The sequence below is a fragment of the Carassius carassius genome, chromosome 46 (assembly GCF_963082965.1).
Source record: "Carassius carassius chromosome 46, fCarCar2.1, whole genome shotgun sequence".
Lineage (NCBI taxonomy): Eukaryota > Metazoa > Chordata > Actinopteri > Cypriniformes > Cyprinidae > Carassius > Carassius carassius.
The window spans coordinates 17,226,374-17,248,965 of record NC_081800.1 but is presented as its reverse complement, the minus strand read 5'-3'; the positions used below and the strand labels follow the sequence as shown (position 1 = coordinate 17,248,965).

Here is a 22,592-nt window from a genome sequence, read left to right as displayed (position 1 = left end):
TTCAATGCAACTTTTCCATGTACTCTATGCAGTGCTATAATCGTGTCTTTTTTGTGTCTGTCTAAAGGGTGGTACAGTCATTGGCAGTGCCCTCTGTAAGGATTTCCAGACCAGAGAGGGGCGTTTGAAGGCTGCCTACAATCTCGTCAAACTGGGCGTCACCCACCTTTGTGTAACTGGTGGCGATGGCAGTTTGATTGGTGCCAACTTATTTCGCACGGAGTGGAGTGACTTGCTAAAAGTTCTTATCAGCAAATGTAAACCAGGCATATAATTAAAAATATTATTTAAACTTTTTAAAAGTTTGTTTGTGTATGTTTGTGAGTACTAGTGTTCCCTATACGTTATGGGGAATATGTCCCCACAAGGATAATAATACCAACAAATTTGGACCTTGTGTGGACATTTTTGAGAGACCGTATTAAAATTAAGTCACATGGCATCTGATGTACAGAAGCCACTGGTAGATGCCACTATGCTCATCTGGTGACACTTCTGGTTTTCACTGACATGTGCCACTGAGACTTGTGACATGTGCTGATGGACTGTGTCAGTGTTGCTTGTCAATATTGTTGCGGGACATATCACCGTACTGTTGAGGTGTACACCCCAGAGACAATGCCGCTAACAGCCTGAGTATAATGTAGACTGTGTAACACACGCACTTTATTGCCGAACAACCATTAGGCTTCTTCATCTGTTTAATATTTGTCTTGTGTCATGTATTTATATTTATTATAGGTTTTGTTTTATATAGCCTACATTTTTTTTATATAGCCTACATTTGTATTTCAATATTTTACAAAATATTGAAATACATATTTTAATTATGTATTTAATGTCAGTGACACTGACACAGTCCATCAGCACATGTCACAAGTGTCACCGGATGTGCCCAAATATTGTTTTATTATTGTGCAACAATGACCTATTGACGGTTTATTATGCCTTAATTATTTGTCAGTTTTCAAAACAACTTTTAAATAAAAGAAAATGTATTCCCCTTTTGACTGTCTGTACAGGGTGAATCTTTGCCAACACCCCAGACTCTGTTAGTATGTTGGGCATGAGAAAGAGAAGACCGGTGTTAAAGCCACTGGCTGAATTGAAAGAACAAACAGATTTTAAGTAAAAATCTTCCATTTCTAAGTTTGTGTCCCCATTAATTAATACTGGTATTACAAACTCCCTCCCTTATCTCTTTCCCTCAGACACTGTATTCCGCAGAACCAGTGGTTGAAGCTGAGGCCTATTATGAAGATCTTGGCCAAGTACAAGATTAGTCTGGACACCTCTGAACATGCTTTTAGGGAGCATGTCATCAGTAAGAAGCCTCCAGTGCACATGACTCTCCCGAAGTAATCATTAGCAAAAATGTGGACAGACAGATACAACAAGCTTATGAAATGACAGAATTATTTATTTAAATTATTATTTGTTGGTCTGTCTTTTTCTTATTCTTTCATTTGTTTGTAAATTTAGTGTTTATGGTAACGCTGTTGCATCATGCAAATTAAAATGATCTTATTGTTAAATGCCCTTGGTTTTGTTTCCCTTTTTTTCATATAAATATATTTACCGAAATTTATTTATTTTAATGAAATGTAACATGCATTTTTCAAGCTATAGTAAATGTTTTATTTTGTTTTATATATATATATATATATATATATATATATATATATATATATATAAGTATGAACAACTGAACACATCCTCATGCAATATTTTATTTGATACAAGATCTGACTGAATATACATTTCATAGAAAAGAAAGATTAATTTCCTATATATAAAGTAAACTTTTATATAATTGTCCAGTCAAAGAACTACTGTATGTTAACCACCAAATGTCAGTCATGAATGGATCATCCTCGAAATGCTATAATACATCTGTATGTTTATTCATTGCCATGCATTATTGAAATAATGACACTTATTGTCTTCATTTACATGTACTATTTGGGTGAAATGCTCCTTTACTTTAAACTCTTTTCCTCTTAAACTTTAAAATTGTTTCTTTAATTGATAAATATCTGCCTGTTAAAACACCTTTGTATTTTGGGGGAGTTAATTTGAGAAGTTTTACCTGAGTTTACTAAGATTTATCTGTTTACATTCAGAAAAGGCATTCACAGACATGCTATTTAATAAATAAATGTTTTATTAGAAATTGTAATTATAAAATTTTGTATGGACTAGCCTAATACAAATAAAAAATTATAAATAGTAATATCTTTGTTTCACAGAAGTGATGGGTTTGGAATAACGTGAGTGAATGGTGACAGAATTTAGATTTTGCGTGAATTATAGCAATACATTCATACTGTCTACTACTACAATACTAATATTAGCAATACTAATACTGTCTACTACTACAAATAAAAACAACAACAGCAACCAATCATCAGATTGAGTTCTGTTGCCAAATATGTTTTTGACAAACACACAAAAAAGTCGTCTTTGTTGACAGAAGAAGTATAATAAGAAAACTGCATTTGTGTCTGTTGTAAAATATAACTTTTATTTTGGCAGTCAGCCTACTGTAAGCCATTGCTCCAACCGGAAGCGGAGCAGATCAGCTTCAGAGGGTATCAAGAGGTCGCTGAGGAGTGTGGGACGGTGGCGGACTGTATTGATGTCTGCCTACTCATTGGTAAGGTGCGTGTCCCCTGTGTCCGCTTCGATCGCCTGTTTAGGAATGCACCCTATGGCACTGGCGCTGGTGTAGATCGGAAGGAAGTCGCGTTAGGGACGAAATCGCTGTTTTCGGCGCTTGCGCTGTCATTTTCAACCGTCGGTTGACAAACGTCGGAGCTTGCGCCGTATTTGTTAATGCATTGATAGCTAGCCAGCTAGTTAGCAGGAGAACTAGTCCATTCGGTGACTGGCCAGCCAGCTCGCATTCTGAGCTTTCATAACCGAACACTCAAGTTCAGGTTCTTGAACCGGACTACCTACTGTGCGTACACTGGTGTATTAGCAAACCAACGTTACTCAATCAGCAAAAAGCGTGACTCGAGGGGGGCAGGGAGAGCACGACGGAGGCGCGGTGAGCCAGGAGCGGCCGATGAGTTCAGACCAGGGCGGAGAGCCGCAGCTGCAGGAGGAGGCTGAGCCGGGACCCAAACCCCGTGGGGAGGACGAGATCACACCCGGGACCGGGGGAGACTCAGGCGTCATGGTGAGTCGGGGCCTCTTCACCCCTCCCCAACAGGACGATCGGTCTCTGGCCGTTGCCCTTCTTAAAAATAGGGTCATAGGAAGTATGATCGCTCGCTATATAAGGCCATCGGTCCGTTCAGACAGCTTGAAAGCTCTGACATCACCTAAATTGCAAGCTGGCCATGTTGTTGAAGACGCTTCTTGTTGACAGTATGATTAATTAATCTCTTCGATGTCCCGCTTACAAAAGCCATTTCTGATATGCGGCTGAACTTTTGCAGCATGTTTGTGGTTTTAAGATTGCTTTCTCTCTCACAGTTGATAGTTCACCTCCCAAAAACACAATTTCCCCATGCTCTTATTGTTAAAAAGTCCTTATGAACACACAGAAAGACAGGGGCGCAGTCCCTATGGACTTCCACTGGAAAAAGATGCAATAAAAATGATTGGAGACTTGAGGCTGTCAGTCTCTCTCGTCCTAACAGATCTCGTTTTGAGTTATAAAAGCACTCGTTTTCTAAGATGAACCCATAAAAATGTTACTGTTTTGTAGTCACAAATGCATTTACAGTATATTTATGTAACTTAGAGTTGTGTACAAAAAATAATCTGAATTTCACATTTAAAATAAAATGTTTATTTGTTGTTGAATCTGTGTCTGCCGTAAGAATGGTATATAAATCTGATATAGCAATAAACTCAAATGCAACCAAACAAGCACCCTTTTGCTTTTTACTGAATAAAGGAAGTTTGACACGACGTGACAGAATTTTAATTTCTGGGTGAACTGGCCCTTTAAGACTGTCGAGCATGACAGGAGTTAACCGGTTAAATTAGCCCATATGCTAGCGAAGATACACATGTAAACGTTTTGATTGTTAGTTATAGATTAATTCACAATTTGGCCTAGGGATAACGTTAACGTTACAGATTTTTACCCGACATATTCAACCGTAAAATACGCTGTAATTCGCCAACATTTATTCAGTGGCCTGCTTTCATAAGCTTATTCACGCAGTCGCAGTCATGTGACACGAGCTCTCGGGAAGTTACAACCGAATAGAACAGACTAACTCCAAATTATATTTTTTATAACACTGACTTAGGGAGTTTATACGGTTTTCTGAGTAATAACTATCAAATATTTGTTTCTGCGTGTGTAGTTGTAAGCGGACGTCCTTGTAATATACCAAATATTTCCTGCATTTTTGCTCGGGAGGACCCGTAGCAACCCTGTAGCTTTTCGGAGAATGACAATCTCTGCTCTCGGCCTAAATCCTCAGGCTGACGTATTCTAGAAACACTTTAGTATCCTAGAGGGTCTTTAGTGTTGTTTTTGTTACAGGCTCACGAAGCTTAACAGCTGTTTTTGATAGTTTATGTGGAGGATGAGGGTTAGGAAGCAGGTGGCGGTTCCCAATGGCGCCCCCGTGGCCATGTGAAATGAGCAGGTATGGATTATTGGATGCACATTTGTAGCCAAAATATTAAACGTGTAATAAATGTACACATGGAAACCTTTTTTTTTTCTTCTTCTTCTTCTTTTTGCACCTGCTTCAATGCTTTCCTTTTAAGTGTGAAGACTAAATGCTTTTGAACAAAGGTGCACATTAGACTTCTGGATACTTCTATTTTGATGGAAACAAAAAGAGGACAGTCTGACTCTGTATGCTTATTTGTTAACCGTAATTTACCATAATTTCAGGTCTTTTCAAAGGTTGGTTTTCCACAGTGTGTTAAAATGAAAAATGTTAATGATGTGTTTTGACAACCGTGTGTTTTCTGTCACTTTATGATCACCAGTGTGAGGGGAACTCTGCTGTTCCAGACTGGATACTAAACACTTTAGCTTATTGTTTTTTTTCTTTCTGGTGGACAAGAAACCTACAACTTACTGGCCAAGATTTGTCTGAAATGTATGTTACACAATATTATTTATTTATTGAACTGGTGTATAAAAGCAAAATCACACACTCCATAGTGCTGTTGGATCAGTGGATCAGCTCTTGTCCTGTGAAAGCTGTCTGGTTTTTGGATGAAATGGAGCTGTCAGTCTTTCCCTGGCAGAGAGAGATTGAAGAAACCGCTGCTTGTGACCAATGGGAAAGTGGTAGTTTTGGCAAGTAACAAGTTGTAAACATGAGCCCATGTGATTCTGCTCACCTCGTGCTGCCTTTGTGTGTTAGTATTGACTGAAGGTGTCGATGAAGGATGTGGAAGTGTTTTGCATGTCGTGCTTATGATGAGAGACCAAATGAGAATAAGGAATGACAAGATAACAATGCTTATACTATAAATTGTCTTTTGAAGATTTTAAAACAAACCTTCAGGTTTAATAAATTCAATGCATTTCCTTCTGTTGTTCCAGGTCACCGCTAAAGGAGCTGGTCTGAACCCTAATGCCAAGGTGTGGCAGGAGATCCCTGCAACACAAAGTGAAGCTCCTGTGGATGGCACCGTCGCCTCCCCCTGGTCCCAGAACAATACGGCTGAAGGTAAACAAACCTCTACAATGCCAGTAAATCACTCACATATGTGACTGGGCCCTCACACATAACACCGGGTTCACATTACTCTGTTTGTAGTGCATATGCGTTGCTTTTTTTCATGCTCATGTTAATGGAGCAGAGCATTCACACTGCACACGGTTGCAGTCCAGCAATGTGTTCCAGGAGCGGTGTGTCTGCAGCAATGCACAGATCGTTTCAGTCTATTTTTGCTGCACTGTACACACTGAATTAAAGTAACAGCGCATTGTTTGTGGTAAATATGTAAACGAAAATGTAGTAATTACACCATTAATGCATATAATTGAAGTCTACTGTTTCTCACAGTCAACACATATGGCTTGTTGGCTAGTTTTAAAGGAAAAGAGCACTTTTAGATAAGGCAATAATAGATGGCACTTGTGTAGGTAGAAAAACAAAGTTCTTTGATTTAACTTCAGGATTGCATTTAATAAAGATTTAAATGTAAAAGAAAAGGCAGTAGAGTGACTTTCAGTCAGTGGTAAGTTTTAATTTAGGATGTCTGTGATGTAAGAAAAATATTTTAAATGTCACTTGCTTGAGCAACTTTTTTGTGCAGTGTGTATATTGTGCAACAATTGCATGAGTGTAAAACCACAAGTGCACTGCATGATCGAACATTTAGGTGAGATAAATATATATTTTTGAAAAATGTTTAAAAAAAAAAGCCCCCCCCCCTCCCCTCAAAAAAAAAAAAAAATCAAAAGAGTCAGAAGAGAAAAATTTCTGCTTGAGGTGATTTTTGACTTGTGCAAAAAAGGGTTAATGCCAGTAATGGGAAATGGAAATGCATTTTGCAAATAAATTTCTCCAAGGGCATCAAAAAAGTCATGTGACTTTGCACTGTGGGATGGCAAATCCTGACTAACCAGCGGAATGATCTTGTTCCACAGCATCTGAAATGCTGTTATATGGTCATTCGGAAATGCCTGAGCAAAGTCTGTCATCAAAGTATTTCTGTATAAGCGCCTCCCAGAACTGTTAACTGTTCCCAAACAGCAGCATCCACTTCTGAGAGAAATATCTGCATTCATTGTTTCGTCTGCTCATTCTGACATGCAAGTAATGTATTAAATAGGAAAATTATTATATTCATTCATTTCTCCTACTTTTCTTAGTGATGTATAGTGCCAGTTTATCAGGAAGTGACAATTTTGTTCTCTTTGACTCATTGGATGGAAACAGTGCTTGTTCACAAATGTTTTTGTGCATAAGTTAAATTTGCAACTTTGGATGGAAGCCGGCTACTGTCACTTGACCAATTTAATGCATTCTTTCTGAGTAAAAGTATTACTTTATTAAACTGACTGAATGCAAACTATGAATGGTAGTTGCAAAGCGTTTGTGCGTTGTCTCACTTTTTCCCAAAAAAATGTCTTTTGCCCTGGACATAACCATTTAAGACACATTCTTGTGACAAGACCCCTGCGTTTTGTTAATTATAAACTGCACCTAGCTGATTTTCTACACATGTAAAATCAGTATCCAATGGAAAAGCCTCCTCCAAGAAGTGCATTGGATTTTTTTATATATATATATATATATATATATAAAAATAATGATTTTAATAATTTAGCTCTTTTATTTGTGTTCACTTGGATACCTCGGTAGGTAAACCGTACACGCCTGGCTTCTTCACTCCTGAGGACAACTGCACCTCTGGTACTGTAGTTGGTGTGGTGAATGGTATGGACCCCCCTGACCAAAGCTTCCCGGTTTCTGAGCACACTACAGCAACTAATGGTATTTGATGTTCGTAATTGTGAAATATGTTAAGTTTCATATATACATGTTTATTAGATAAATCTTGTAAATCCATCCTTGTTGTCTGTTATCTGTACACATTTTTACCTTTGTTTATGCGGTTTGTTTACACAGTGGAGTCCAAGCTCCCTGAGGAACAGCCTGTCTCTGAAGAGACTTTGCGTGAGTCTCTCAAAAAAGAATTGGAGTTCTGTTTCTCCAGGTAAGTGCAGTCCTGTAATGCAATGTAAGCTTTCAATTTAAATGCAACTAAGTAAACAGCACTTTAAGGCCATCCTCCTCCCATCAGCTGCGTTTACAGATGCTTCTCTTTTATCCCACAGGGAGAACTTATCTAAAGATCTATATTTAATATCTCAAATGGACAGTGACCAGTTTGTCCCTATTTGGACTATTGCCAGCATGGAAGGAATCAAGGTCCTTACAACCGATACGGATCTCATCTTGGATGTCCTCAGATGTACGATCTTGCATTTTGCATGTATGGTCCATTTTTGTATTTTTTTTATTCAAAGTACAAAATTAATATTACTCTGACCATCTACAGCATCTCCTATGGTCCAAGTTGACGAAAAAGGGGAAAAAGTGCGGCCAAATCACAAGCGTTGCATCATTATTCTGCGAGAAGTCCCTGAAACAACACCTGTTGAGGTGAGAAATATTATCAAGAAGTAGAAGCTGTGGCTATCTTTGGATCCTCTTATATTTATATGCATGTTTGTTGTTTCTTATCAGGAAGTGGAAACCTTGTTCAAGAATGACAACTGTCCCAAGGTAATAAGTGTGGAGTTTGCACACAACAACAACTGGTACATTACATTCCAATCGGATACAGACGCTCAACAGGTATGAATTTCTGTTGTTATTTAGAGAGTAAACAAATTGCTTGCCTTTGGATCTGAAACTAATTGGGTTACCTCCATCCAGGCATACAAATATTTAAGGGAAGAAGTGAAGACATTTCAGGGAAAACCAATCATGGTAAGTTCTTTACAAAAATGTTCAGTGTTAAATTTGTTTATATCAGATGGGCTAATAACTTCCTGCTTTTTTTGTTCTCAGGCCAGAATAAAAGCCATCAACACTTTCTTTGCAAAGAATGGTTACCGCAGTCTAGACTGCAGTGTGTATCCTCAGCAATCTCACACTCAGTCCCAGTACAGCTCCCATCTCTTCATGCAGCCCGTTTACAGCCCCCAGCAGCAGTACCCACTCTATGGCATAGTACCTCCTACCTGGACGCCTTCTCCTACTCCATACTTTGAGACTCCCCTTGTAAGTGTTTTTTTTTTTTTTTTTTTTAGTTTGACCTGACAATACATTTTTGCATTTCATTATTTTGACTGATGCTGTTATCCACAGGCACCTTTTCCCAACAGTGGTTTCGTCAATGGATTTAGCTCAGCTGGACACTACAAAACTGGCTCAAATTCTCTCAACCTTAACCGTCCCTTTAGCAGGAACCGGTGGGTCAAGTTGGGCTCTTTCATTCTACCACCAGTTTATTTTGAATTAATTAACTGTCTAGTTCTAAACTCACTATAGAGTGCAACAGGGTTCTGGCAAGCAGATTTATTTTCTCTAGGTAAGGGAATTGATGATAACTTCTAAATCGTTAAAAGACAGCATTACTGCAAGCTGTGAGGTTAAAATCAATGGTATATGGTATACATGGTATATAATGGTATATTCACAGTGTTTCTAGGGATTGTAATTCTTTGCCTCATTAAAGTCTGTGTGTACACACTACACAGTCTTGTTTCTTAGGTTTTTTTGTCTGTTAGAACTCAAGGATTACTTTTTTCTTTTTCTTACTCCCATGGAGAAAAAATACTTCCAGAACCAAGGCTGTTGAAAAGGTGGACAGGCACTGTTGTACTCTATTGTAAAAGGATGTCTGAAATCTGCTTTCCCATTTTTTGTATTTGATACAAGAAGTTTTATTCATGTACAAGCTTCTTTTCTGTAGTGTAAGAATATAGGCAGTTACAGTAGATCACTTGGAATTTTTTTTTACTGTTCCCACAGTGTTCCACTCTATTCAAGAAAGAATGTAATAAATGCCTTCAGGTACAACTTCAAAAACTTCAAATATCAACAATCATCAATCCATTCTTACTATCCTCTCCAGATGACTAAAATACCAGCTTTGGTGTTCAGCTAACTGGTTTACTAACAAAACGAATGGGGGAGGGTTATAGGAGAAAATTATTATTGCAATTATCATCACCTTGATTCAAACGATCTTTCAGACACACAGAATGCATATTTTGCAACTTCTGTCAGAAAGAGAATTACATTTCCTTTGTGTGTGTTTTACTCATTTGCATAATTTATTATATTCACACTCAAATCATCACACTAACAGCTTTTTGTGTTGAATTATCTTCATGAATGGTGTTTAAACATTTCTGTCTGTTTATTCATTTAAAGAAACATTTAGATTAAGGGCTGACAGAATTTGTGTAAAATAAATTTTTAGCTAAAAATGTTAACTAAAATTTTTTTATTTTACTACATTTACAGCCCTAATTTAAATGCCTGAAGTGAGTTTACTACAGACAGTAATCTAGAAAAAATTGGGATAGAAGACAATGTAAGCTCACTGGCAGGAAAAAATATACCGGTTTCAACGAATTTGCCTGTTTGTCGTCTTCTCTTTTTTTTTTTGGAGCCATTGCATGCTGCCCGTTGTTTAGCAAAAAGACATTTGTATGGACACTGTTACATAGAAGCAAATCTCATGTTTTCTTCTGTTTCTGCTTTATGTAGGAATCATGTGAAGCCTCAGACGAGAGCTAATGATGGTCTGTCTTCCACTGTGTCCCCGGTGGCTCTTGTGGATGGACTGTCTGGTTTGCACAGTCCTCAGCCTCCCTCCAGCGCCGGGCCAGTGCTGTCATCCACTGAGCTCAACTCATCTTTTCCACACCTAGCTTCCAATGATCCGAATGATGATGGTACCATGGTGGGACATGGAAGGTTTGTCAAGTTTCCCTTTTATAATACTGAATGTCATCTACTGTAACAATATAAATGTCTCTACTGTCACTTTTGATCAGTTTAAAAGGTCCTTGCTGAATAAAAGTAGTAATTTCTTACAAAAAAAAAGCCCTACTTCCTACTTGCAGCCCTACTTCCTTTTCAGAATCCCATGTGACCTACAAAATGTAGTCTTTTAATTTTCGTTTAGTTTAGCCTTGTGAACTAGTGCAATTACAGCGTGTTTCACCTCTTTGGAATGTCATTTAAATTCAAATTCAGTCAGATTGCACATTTTGTAAATTTGGATTAATCTTTTGTTTTCAGGAGAACGACATACAGAGGCACTCGAAGGCGGCGAGAGGATGATCGCACAACAGTAATACATTTCTATTTATTGTGTTGCTGATTACAGTTAAACCTCTTTCTATTTATGCCCTATTAATATATATATATATATATATATATATATTCTCTCTGTTTTTTTTACAGAGACCATTTCCCCTGTCTCAAGTCAGGGTACCACCCCCCAAGTTTGACTTGGCTGCCTCCAACTTCCCTCCGCTGCCAGGCTGCTCTGCCAGTCCGCCGGGGGAGCCTGTGCTGGAGAACCGCCTTTCTGATGTTGTACGGGGCCTGAATAGGGAAAAGGTATGTTAATATAAGATAAACAGCTTTTACACCACTCTGATTGTTTTTGTTTTTGTTCATCGTTTGTTGTTTTATTTCTCTCCAGCAACAGGATTCAAACAAAGAGCCTGCTGTGAGTCCCGCAGCCCCAGCCTCAGAGGAGACCGTCTCCAGGCCCACCCAGCCTGTAGCCAAGATGACTGCTCACATCCCTGATCCTGTGACCTCCAGGTAAGCGATTGTTATAAATGGCTGGCATTCAGAATCTTGTTTTTATTAGTGTTTGAGATTAGCTACTTGTGTTTTGTAGCTCCAACCACCTGGAGAAGAAACCGGAGAAGGTGGAGCCTCCGGTCTATAAAGAGACGTCTGTGACCTCTGCCCCTGTCACAGCCGTGCCACCCAACCCTGTCCCCACAGCTTCTGGTCCAAAGCCTCAGGCCACCTCGGCCACGCCTGCAGCCCCCCAATCTGACACTGCCCCCCCCAGTACCCCCGCGCTGGTGAGTTCTAGCCTCTCTCAGGCGGATGATTATATTTAGAAGTACCAAGTAGTCAGTGGTCTTTCTGAAGAACTATAGACTCTGTATTCAGTGGGAAGTAGGTTCAAGGCCCTATTCTTTTTTTCTCATTTTCTCTCTCCACTTTTTCATTCTTTCTAATCTGTCCTACAAATTAAACTGCCCTGTTTCTAGATTTGTGGTTTTTGTTTGTTTGTCTTTGTCTTTTTGACCTGGGTGATTCATTTTCCCTCACTCTCCTCTTGCAATTTTTATTTTATTTTTTTTATATATTTGCATAGTACAGTCTGTTACAACATATTACAATACATTGTACAATGTATGTTTTGTGGTGTAAATATTGCATATAAAATATTGCTACCATGTAACTTAGTTTTTATTTAATTTTGACAAGCTTTGCTAAAATCTGAATTCTATATGCATATTTTTACCACAAAATACAGTAGAAATATTAGTCTTTTAAACCACTTAATCAACACAATTATCAATGTGCACTACTGTTCATAATTTTACAGAAGCTAAGTCTGCATATATTTGATTGAAAATGTCAATATTTTGCAATATTTCAGTTTATAGTTTTATTTTAATAAAATAAGATCCGAGTGTATAAATCTATAAAAAAATATATATATAAAATCTTATTAATATACATATTTTCTTTGGTTACCTCTATGGTTGAATGTTTGAAATTAAGACTAAATATTAGCATTGTAATTTTACTGATGTTGGGTAAAATATTATTTTTATTATTATTAATAATAACCTTTTTTGCAATAGTAATGTCTTTTTTTTTCTTTTCTATGCTGATCATGTCTAATTTATTTACATATGGTTTTTACATGGTCAAATACATTAACCCCCTCCATCTAACTCAACACTAAAACAGACATAGATTCAATTAAGTCTCTCAGACATTTACATATACCACAGCTATCCTAACCTATCTTTGAATATTTAGTTGAGAAAGGCTATTGCTAATTCAATATACTTCAAAATGTTCTCCTCTTGTCTTCAGGAACCTCGTAAACTCAGTTACGCCGAAGTATGCCAGCGACCACCTAAGGATCCCCCTCCTCCAGCATCCACTTCCAGCCTCAACAATGCCAGTACGCAGCCTCTGAGAGAGCTGCGCGTCAACAAGGAGGAGGAGCAGCCCTCCAGCCCTGCAAACAAACAGGAGCGCCCTCAGGATACAGGGGGAAACTGCAAGGCCAGGGAGGGCCGACTGGCCCGTGACTCCCAGGGCTTTTCTCGCAGCAATGGACCCCCCAGAACCAGTACAGGGGGGTTCAAGCTACGGGAGCAGCAGAGACGCCCTCCTTTTGGCCATCGTGGTTCCCCCCAGGGAGGTTCCAGACACACTGGAAAAGAGCAGAACATCCCCCCCATATCGCCAAAGTAAAGACTCTAAACAGAATCCTTAATGTATGAATATTTACACACGCATATATAAGAAGAATATGTAAATATATATAAATGAATATAAGCATATATATATATATATATATATATATATATATATATATATATATATATATATAAATATATAAATAAAAGGTGTGTATAAGATATTAAATATGATATCAAATTCAAAATTTAAAATGGTATTCACCTCTCCTGCCTGGAGCACTTCCAGAGGAAAAGTCTCATGAAGTGACAATGCACAGACTCGGGTATCCAGGCAAAACGGGCATCAGAAATTGGAACCAGTTGTTGCTTGCTGAAGGACGCCATTGAATAGAGAAAAAAAAAAAAAACATTTTATGCTTCTAACTTGACAATGTCCCTTCAGAATGTAAATCCATGGTGATTTTTTTTTTCTCTTCTTGAAAGGAGGGTGGCCTCTCTTAGTTTTGGAGAGGTGAAAATGAGAGGTCTGGTGGCCCTGATGGTGGTCTGCAAAGATCATATGCACTAAGAAAAGGAACATGCATAAATGATGTCATTTACCTATACAAAGATATCACTTTGACATGCAATGATTCATCTTTTTCTTTTCTTTTGTTTTCGGTTGCTTCATTCGCAATCACGGGACACTGGGCGCTCGACCCCTGCGGTGGTTTGACCATGTAAATGAACCTTCGTGTGGAAGGATGTGGTTTGCTTTAGAGTCAATTCATCTGGGATTTAGATCCTGTGTAGAATATGCCATGCGTGCTTGAGTGAGTAATTTTGCAAGTATCTTTAGGGCTGACAGTGCGATTTGGTCTGGAGTTATGCTTTAGTTTGTGTGACATACTGTAGTGATTAATTCTGGAACGGGTGCTCAGATTTACTTATGATCAACTTTGGAGCCTTGTTATTGATTCAGATATATAGCCTACTATCACTTCAAGAAGTCAAAGCCTGCCAATTATGATGCTGTTATGTCACTGATTTGCTAATGGGTGATTTGTTTCTTTTTTTTCTTTTTTCTTTTATGTGTGATTTGTCATTGTTTTTGTAGCTAGTTTGAGTAACCAACAGCCTGTGAATGATAACTCTTAACAGTCTGGTACATAGGCACTCATGAACTTTGTGTCATCTCAGATTAGTCCTTTTTGTTTTTTGTGCATTCTCCTTCCTGGACCGCTCGAATGTCCACTCAAATATCCTGAAAATCAGTCAGGTTCTTGACTATGTTTACAACAAGGTTGTGGTGGTGGATTAGGATATTGCAAGGCAGAGTCAAGAATCATGTTCGTTATGTGGATTGGTTCTTATTTAGAGGTTTTCTTATATTAATAATCAGTAGCTGTTGGTCGTCCTGATATAGCTCAAGCTGGTCTGAAGTTTAGTTTCTATCCATTACTGTTGAAATGATCAAACATGGTTACCACTGTTATATCCAAGCAATTGTTTCTAAATTAAGGCAGATTCAGCTTGTCTTTTTGTGTTTCAGTGGAAGAAAGCAACCAAAATCTACAGTGCTGATTTGATGATTTATGTGGAAATGTAATGCCCAGAGTGGGTTTTCTAGCTCAGGGTTGACGTTTCATCTCATTCCTGTCATTTACAGCACCCGTACTAGTCTCATATTTATATTAACTTCCAATTCGGCAATGCTTAAAAGGCACAGTCATTTCATGCAGTTTTATAGTTTGAAGGAGTTGAGATTCAAAGGAGAATCAAATGTTATATACTTGATTTCCCCTGATTATGTCCTCCATGAATTGTAATACAAACCCCATATTTAAACGAATACATTTCTTCCTCCCTAAAATGAGCATTTTGACTGTTGGATAAATGTCAATATCTGTTCAAAATCCTCGTTATGATTGCTGCAAGGTTTCTTATAGGTTTGCCAAGGTAATGTGAGTGTTGTCATTGCTATGCCAATGTCAGCGTGTATTTCTTTTTCTTTTTTTTTGTGATTTGGGTGGCATGTGTTTGGGTAATTAGAAATTGACCGATGCATTGGTAGATGGTACCTGATAGTGACTGAGAGGAAAATGAATAGCAGGGGTGCGTTCACTACAAAATATTGCTGTGGTGAATTGGTGCTGTTATTTGAATGTTTAATCAGGAGGATACAGTATTGCTGTTCAATTCATTGTAAAGTATTGCTTTTAAAAAATATTTTTAATTTATTTTAATTCTGCTGTCCATCTCCAATACACTCCCCTGTCCCTTGTAAGTTTATCATGACTTATGTACAAAAAGACATTGGGAGAGAATCACAGATTTAACATTTGTTTTATTTTTTTGAGATTTCAGCAGAGAAAATACTTGATGCATTTACTAGAGGCTTGGTAATGCAGTAAATAACAAATCACTGGGGCTTTTTTTTCTTTCTTGTTTTCATTAATGAATATGAGCAGCTAGTGGTTTAGGATAATGAAATGCACTAACTTGTTAAAAAATCTTATTGTCATGTAATGTGAAATTATACTAGGAGCATAAGGTAATGATATTGATGTTGACAGGCTTGCAGAAATCTACAGAAAATAGCAAATTTCTCTTTAATGTTTGGGTTATTACTGTTAATTGATTTGGGGTTGGTGTGGCAAAGGGAAGAATTATATAACAATGGATTGAAGTGAGACACTAAATTCTAGCTGTCTGCATAAAATGTCACAAAAAGAAAATAAATTATTTTGTTTTGGCCTTACCTTTGTCTGGTTCATTTGCTGTATTATTTCTAATTTGTTGTCAAATTATTTAGTGTTGCCTTTTTCTGGTTAACAAGAAATATATAGAAATCAAGTAAATACTATATATTAGTTAGACTATTTTATATTAGTTACATTCTTTTATATTAGTTAAATAGTTTCATAATTTATTTTACCTAAGAAGGGGCTTTTAGTTCGTATTATTATGGTTTAGTTTTCAAATATAGGAAATTAAAGAGTGTCATTTTTCCCAGACGTTTCCTGATGTACTGTACACTACCATTCAAATGTTTGATTTTTTTGTCCACTGAAGCTGCATTTATTCGATCAAAAATACAGTGATATTGTTTAATTTAACATACTGAAAAATGTAATTTATTTCTGTGATGGCAAAGCTGAATTTTCATTGTCATTACTCCAGTCTTCAGTGTCGCATGATTTTTCAGAAATTTAATATGCTGATTTGCTACTCAAGAAGCATTTCTTAATGTTGAAAACATGCTTTATTTTGTATTTATTTACATTTTTTTTTTGTGGAAACCATAATACTTGTATCGGGATTTTTAGAATAAAAAGTTCAAACGGTTAATTTGAAATATATATTTTTTGTTGTTGTAAAAATGCAAGTCTTTACTTTCAGTTCTAAACAATTTAATGCATCCTTGCTGAATAAAAAAAAACGAATTTTTAATATAAAAAAAAAATTTAAGACCGTGATTAATTTTGAGTTGTAGTCTTTATGTAAGGGACACTGTGCAGACATTATCACACATACACAAAATTATGTGTATAATTACAAAGTCATAAAGTTTGATAAATCTCAGACTAACTTAACTAATTGCTATTCTGGAGGGTACATTTTAACAAAAGCATAGGCAACTGGCAAATACATGTCAATTTTTTATACAGTTATCTCAAAACCCACTGAAAATGCAATTTACAGGAACTCGTCACAGTAAACTATGAACATTTATAACCGTTTCATGTGATGTTTCTTTTAAAAAATGTAATGTAACCGGAAACAATCTACAGTGTGAGGACACTGACATTGAGTGGTAAAGTGTCATTCCCTCAGGAGCCCCTCAGCACAGGGCCCATCGTTTGCGTGGCTATATTTGGCCCAAACAGTACGGTATGTGAAGAATGGCCTATCACAGACGCGCATAACTAATTTCAGCCATATTTTTTGACGCATTTCCACGCTTCAAATGTGTTTCTTCAATACAAACCGACGGATAAATGGCATTTTAAAATTGTTTGTCACTTCCTCTCGTGACGTCACCGTGTTTGTGTTGAGCACTGGCAGATTAGCTACAAACCAACAGCTGTTTTCATTTCTTGCAGGTACCGTTTTAACACTTAATTGTCTTCGATTACATACTTTGCGTTTTGCTTTTGTTTTATTCGAGCACTTGCGCTAAAGACGATCCAGAGGTAAGAAAATATATTATTTCATGTCCCGGGTCTCGAAACTAGCTTCAAACGGCTAACGTTAGTTCACTCCGGTAGGACGCATACGTTACAGAAATAAGTAATAGATAAACATAAACCTGCCTTTTAAAAAAACAGCAAGTCTTCTCTGCTCTATTAAGCTGTCATGTTTTAGACTTCATTTGCTTGTTAAAGCTTGTGTTTCTTCGCTAGCTGATCTGTCATGGGAGCTTTTGTTGACAGAATGACAACACGAGGCGAACAGCAAACTGACCCTTTGCTTTATTCTTTATTAGCATGACCATGTTGCATGCATGCTTTGATCAATATTTATAAGACAGAGCGAGTGTGGCAGGCACCTGCTACACAAAGAATAACTATATGTGACCCTGGACCACAAAAAACAGTTTTAAGTGTCAATTTTCCGAGATTAAGATTTATACATAATCTAAAAGTTTTATAAATAAGCTTTCCATTGATGTATGGTTTATTAGGATCTGACAATATTTGCCTGAGATACAACTATTTGAAAATCTGGAATCTGAGGGTGTACGTTAAAAAAAAATCTAAATTCTGAGAAAATCACCTTTAAAGTTGTCCAAATCAAAACTGGACAACTAACTAATCAAAAAATACGTTTTTATATATCTACGGTAGGACATTTACTAAATATCTTTATTTAACATGATCTTTACTCAATATCCTAACTGTTTTTGGCATAAAAGAAAAATCAATAATTTTGACCCATACAATGTTTTTTTTTTTTTTTTTTCTCTTGGCTATTACTAAAAATATACCCCAGCGACTTAAGACTGGTTTTGTGCTCCAGGGTCACATATTATATTACTATAAACAATATGTCTGAAATGTGATATAACCCACTTATTACCTAACGTTAGATGGAGTAGCACAATTTGCAAAAAAAGAAAATAATGAAATGAATGAACAAATGTTTTGAAGAGCTACATTGTTGATCCTCGTTACCAATATGAACCAAAAAAATAAATAAACAAATAATGTGTGAAAAAAATCTTCAAAAAATATAAAAATTATTGAAATTGAAGAAGTTAAAGATTAAATAAGCACAATAGTCTATAAACAAAACAATAAATAAAAACAGCTAAAACTATTGTAAAACAGTATATACTTTATTTTAACAGGCAAATTGATGTAAAAATAAAGTTCTAATTTTGATGAGAAATTAAATAGTTAAATTTTTTATTAGCTATATATTTGCATGTATGTATTTTTAATATTTGCAAGGTTATTCATAATTGTATTTATTATAAATGTATCATATAAATAAATATATTATAAATATTTATTAGTATTATATCATTTATTTGTTTAACATATTTATTGACATTTATTATATTTATTTTGATTATTGTCTGATTATTATTATCATAATTATTATTATTAAATAAATTGTAAACATGGCAGTAAGCACATCACAGTTGGCATAAAGCAATACTTGATGCACTATTGGTATTGTCTTTAAAGAGATTGAATGACTGTATGATTCCTAATGTAAAGATATTACTTGTTCTATCAACTTCATTCTCTTGTTAATCAGTTTTCTGTTTTCTTTTTTCTTTGATTATTTTTCTCCCTTTCACAGCCATTTCATTTCGGTGCGGTGTCACCCGATCTGGGTGAAATGTCCTTTAGTTCCACATGAGCTCTACTATGTGGTACATCATGCAGAGTATTCAAAGCAAATACTCATTGTCAGAAAGACTCATTCGAACCATAGCTGCCATTCGCTCCTTCCCACATGATAATGTGGAAGACCTTATACGCAGGGTGAGTTGTGTTACCAAAGTTTTAGATAGTCTTTCATATATTGCGTTCTGAATGAATATGTGCTTCTTTGACAGGGAGCAGATGTGAACCGGATGCATGGCACGCTGAAGCCCCTGCACTGTGCCTGTATGGTGGCTGATGCTGATTGCGTGGAGCTTTTGCTTGAGAAAGGTGCTGAGGTACAATGTAACAGGAGTCATTTTTTTTTTTTGAGTTTGCAAACGGAAGTCAATTCCCTAAATTCAGTGTTTTGACAGTTTAAAAGTAAAGCGTTTTTTTTTTTTTGCCACTAGTGGCGGAGCAATTACACATTTTACTGTTAAGTTGTTAAGGGCTCTGTGGCAAGTAAGTGATTAAAGGTTTTTCAAATCCAGTTTAAAACATGTCAAGATTTATTTTCTTACATTTTGAATAATCTTAATTGTTATTTTTCAAAAAAGTTATTAAATCGTTATTTTCAATCATTAGGTTTTTGTTATAAAAAGTTTAAACTATATTATTATCTTTAATACTCAGTCATGCATCTGCAGGGTTCCTCTCTATGACATAATTTATGAAATTTTTTCCTGTATATTTTTGCTTGTTGGTTGCAGCACATAACTTTGATTTGGCAGACTTAAAGGGATAGTTCACCCAAAAATGAAAATTATGTCATTAATGACTCACCCTCATGTTGTTCCAATCCCGTAAGACCTCCGTTCATCTTCGCAACAGTTTAAGATATTTTAGATTTAGTTAAATCTATGTATGGTATACTGTCCATGTCCAGAAAGGTAATAAAAACGTCTTCAAAGTAGCCCATGTGACATCAGAGGGTCAGTTAAAATTTTTTGAAGCATCGAAAATACATTTTGGTCCAAAAATAACAAAAACTATGACTTTATTTAGCATTGTCTTCTCTTCCGGGTCTGTTGTGAGTGCGTTCAAGTGATATCCGGTTCGCGAACGAATCATTTGATGTAACCGGATCTTCTTGAACCAGTTCACCGAACCGAACTGAATCGTTTGAAACGGTTCGGATCTCCAGTAAGCATTAATCCACAAATGACTTAAGCTGTTAACTTTTTTAATGTGAATGACACTCCCTCTGAGTTCAAACAAACCAATATCCTGGATTAATTCATGTACTCAAACAGTACACTGACTGAACTGCTGTGAAGAGAGAACTGAAGATGAACACCGAGCTGAGCCAGGTAAAGAACAAAAGATTCACTTGTTCTCGAGTCAATGTATCGTGGACTAAATCTAAAATATCTTAAACTGTGTTCCGAAGATAAACGGAGGTCTTACGGGTTTGGAACAACATGAGGGTGAGTTATTAATGACATAATTTTCATTTTTGGGTGAACTATCCCTTTAAGTTTTTAATCATATTTGAGAAAGTTTGGTTAAAATATATGTACACTACCATTCAAAAATTTTGCAGACAGTATTATTTTTTTCTAAAAGAAATGAAAACTTTTTCAGCAAGGATGCATAAAATTGATCAAAAGTGATTGTAAAGACATTGATAATAATATAAAGTATTTATATTTCAAATAAATGCTGTTGATGTGAACTTTCTATTCATCAATGAATCCTGAAAAACATTGGTTTTCACTAAAACATTTTTTTTCATGTGTCTGTCTTCTTGATTATCATATTAGAAAAGATGCATCCCCCCAACATTTTTCACTTAATTTGACAGAATTTGAATTCAGAATTAAAAATAATAATAATAATTTTCTCACACAGGTAAATGCCTTGGATGGCTACAACCGCACTGCCCTGCATTACGCAGCGGAGAAGGATGAGGGTTGTGTGGAGCTGCTTCTAGAATACGGGGCCCAGCCAAATGCTCTGGACGGCAACAAGGATACGCCACTGCACTGGGCTGCCTTCAAAGATAACCCTGAGTGTGTACGGGCCCTGTTAGAGAGCGGCGCGTGTCCGAATGTCCGGGATTACAATAACGACACACCCCTCAGTTGGGCAGCCATGAAAGGCAACCTGGAGAGTGTCCGTGTGCTGCTAGAGTACGGCGCTCAAGTCCACGTCACCAATCTAAAGGGCCAGACGCCCATCTCTCGGCTGGTGGCGCTGCTGGCTCGGGGCCTGGGCACGGAACAGGAGGAAGAGTGCCTGGAGCTGCTTTCCCGCGCCGCGGGGAGGTTCGAGATCCGCAGGGCCGATGGCTCTTTACCACGTGAGCTCAGTAAAGATCCTCAGTTACTGGCTCGACTCACTAGCCTCGTAGCCCAACCGCCTTCATTGCGAGCATTGGCGCGCTGCGCCGTTCGTAACAGCCTGGGAGTTCAGTACCTTCCATCTGCAGTAAAACAGCTCCCGCTTCCAGAGTCAGTGAAAGAATATGTGCTCCTCAGAGACTGAGCGAGAAGACTGTCCTTAATGTCAGACGTGGAGGAGGTAGATGTCTTCTGTGTACGTGAACATGTGATTGTAATCAGAGTGCAATCTGACGTGTGTCTGTCCATATACAGTGGGTGAATAAGTGAGGAAGTTTCACGTTTTGTTTGTTGCTATAATGTTATCAAGCAAATTCAGACTTGGGTTGCAGTACAATTATGTGCTTTGGTGCAGAGAAATACTGATCTGGTAGGAGAGAGATGGTAATAAACCACTTATGAACCCATAATGTTAAAATATCAGTAGATAATATGAGAAATACTCTAATTGCAAAAACAAGAAAATAACAAAAAAAAATATTTAACAGTAAATCATATGTACACACAAATAACACTTTGACAGCACTTGTAAGTTCTAATTATATATTACCTTTATTTCAAACTTATACTTGAAGATAAAAGTTTTTATTTATGCATTAATTTTTTTTAAGATAGTAAACCTTTAGATAACATTTTTAAGTCAAATAAATATTAGCTTTTTTGTTAAATAATTTTATGAGGCTTCCCAGTCATCAAAAATAATCTTGGAAAAATGGGTGAAATTTTGCAAAAATATAGTAAATTTACCACAAAGTAACCTTGTTTTATATTTGTTTACTAATCTCTGGCATTTTGAAGCAGAACAATGTCTGAACACTTAATTGGATTTCAAATCAATATCAATGTCCATCTATCACTTTGGGAATTATGAATATTTATCTTGAAAATTAACTGGTTTAGTGTGTTGGATTGTACTCCTTTTTTTTGGTGCTGAAAGTGAGCTGTACTTTTGCCTTTGAGATGAAAACACAGCAAACCTTAACAAGAATATTCTGTCAGTAATAGGAATGTTACATTTTTTTTTTAGCTTCAGTGTCATGTTTGCATGATCATTATAAATGCTTGTAAACCGTGAATGGGATGTCTTAACTGAATTCATGTCAACATTAGTGTCACATCTTGTGGACCTGAAAATTATTTTATATATATATATATATATATATATATATATATATATAACTTTGAGGTCCACAAGTATATATAATATTATTATTTTTTTTTCAGTTGTTTTCATTTCACTGTTGTTATATTGCTTGATTAAGAGGTATGTGGTGCTTACATCTAGTTTTATGCATGCAGTCTAACCAGTAAAATCCCCCATGCATTGTTGCAAGTGTTTTACTGCAGTTTTTTCTCCTAAACAAGTGAAACCTGAACGTTATTATGAACAAATCAAGATAAGAAACATTAGATAAGTTACGTGTGTATAATTTTAACCAGTAGAGGGTG

The 22,592-nt window shown here is 36.6% G+C and overlaps 2 protein-coding genes across 5 annotated transcripts; both read left to right on the top strand.

The window, feature by feature from the left end:
• Window positions 1-2,602: 2,602 nt before the first annotated feature.
• Window positions 2,603-13,119, top strand: LOC132129690 (la-related protein 4-like). Of its 2 annotated transcripts, XM_059541354.1 has the most exons (17): window positions 2,603-3,184; window positions 5,534-5,660; window positions 7,305-7,436; window positions 7,572-7,659; window positions 7,781-7,917; window positions 8,005-8,108; window positions 8,193-8,303; window positions 8,385-8,438; window positions 8,520-8,732; window positions 8,820-8,923; window positions 9,486-9,527; window positions 10,230-10,439; window positions 10,767-10,818; window positions 10,932-11,090; window positions 11,176-11,300; window positions 11,380-11,572; window positions 12,606-13,119. In XM_059541354.1, the coding sequence occupies exons 1-17, from the start codon at window positions 3,071-3,073 to the stop codon at window positions 12,990-12,992; spliced, it is 2,352 nt and encodes a 783-aa protein (XP_059397337.1). In that variant the 5' UTR covers window positions 2,603-3,070; the 3' UTR covers window positions 12,993-13,119. The 2 variants fall into 2 exon arrangements, with proteins under 2 accessions (XP_059397337.1, XP_059397338.1); XM_059541355.1 differs by lacking the exon at window positions 9,486-9,527.
• A 3,648-nt stretch (window positions 13,120-16,767) lies between these two features.
• LOC132129273 (ankyrin repeat and SOCS box protein 8-like) lies at window positions 16,768-22,290 on the top strand. Of its 3 annotated transcripts, none has more exons than XM_059540803.1 (4): window positions 16,768-16,813; window positions 18,734-18,918; window positions 18,993-19,097; window positions 20,653-22,290. In XM_059540803.1, exons 2-4 carry the CDS (start codon window positions 18,790-18,792, stop codon window positions 21,286-21,288), a joined length of 870 nt encoding a protein of 289 aa, XP_059396786.1. In that variant the 5' UTR covers window positions 16,768-16,813; window positions 18,734-18,789; the 3' UTR covers window positions 21,289-22,290. The 3 variants fall into 3 exon arrangements, with proteins under 3 accessions (XP_059396786.1, XP_059396785.1, XP_059396784.1); XM_059540802.1 differs by lacking the exon at window positions 16,768-16,813 and adding an exon at window positions 16,827-17,025; XM_059540801.1 differs by lacking the exon at window positions 16,768-16,813 and adding an exon at window positions 16,827-17,115.
• Window positions 22,291-22,592: the final 302 nt, after the last annotated feature.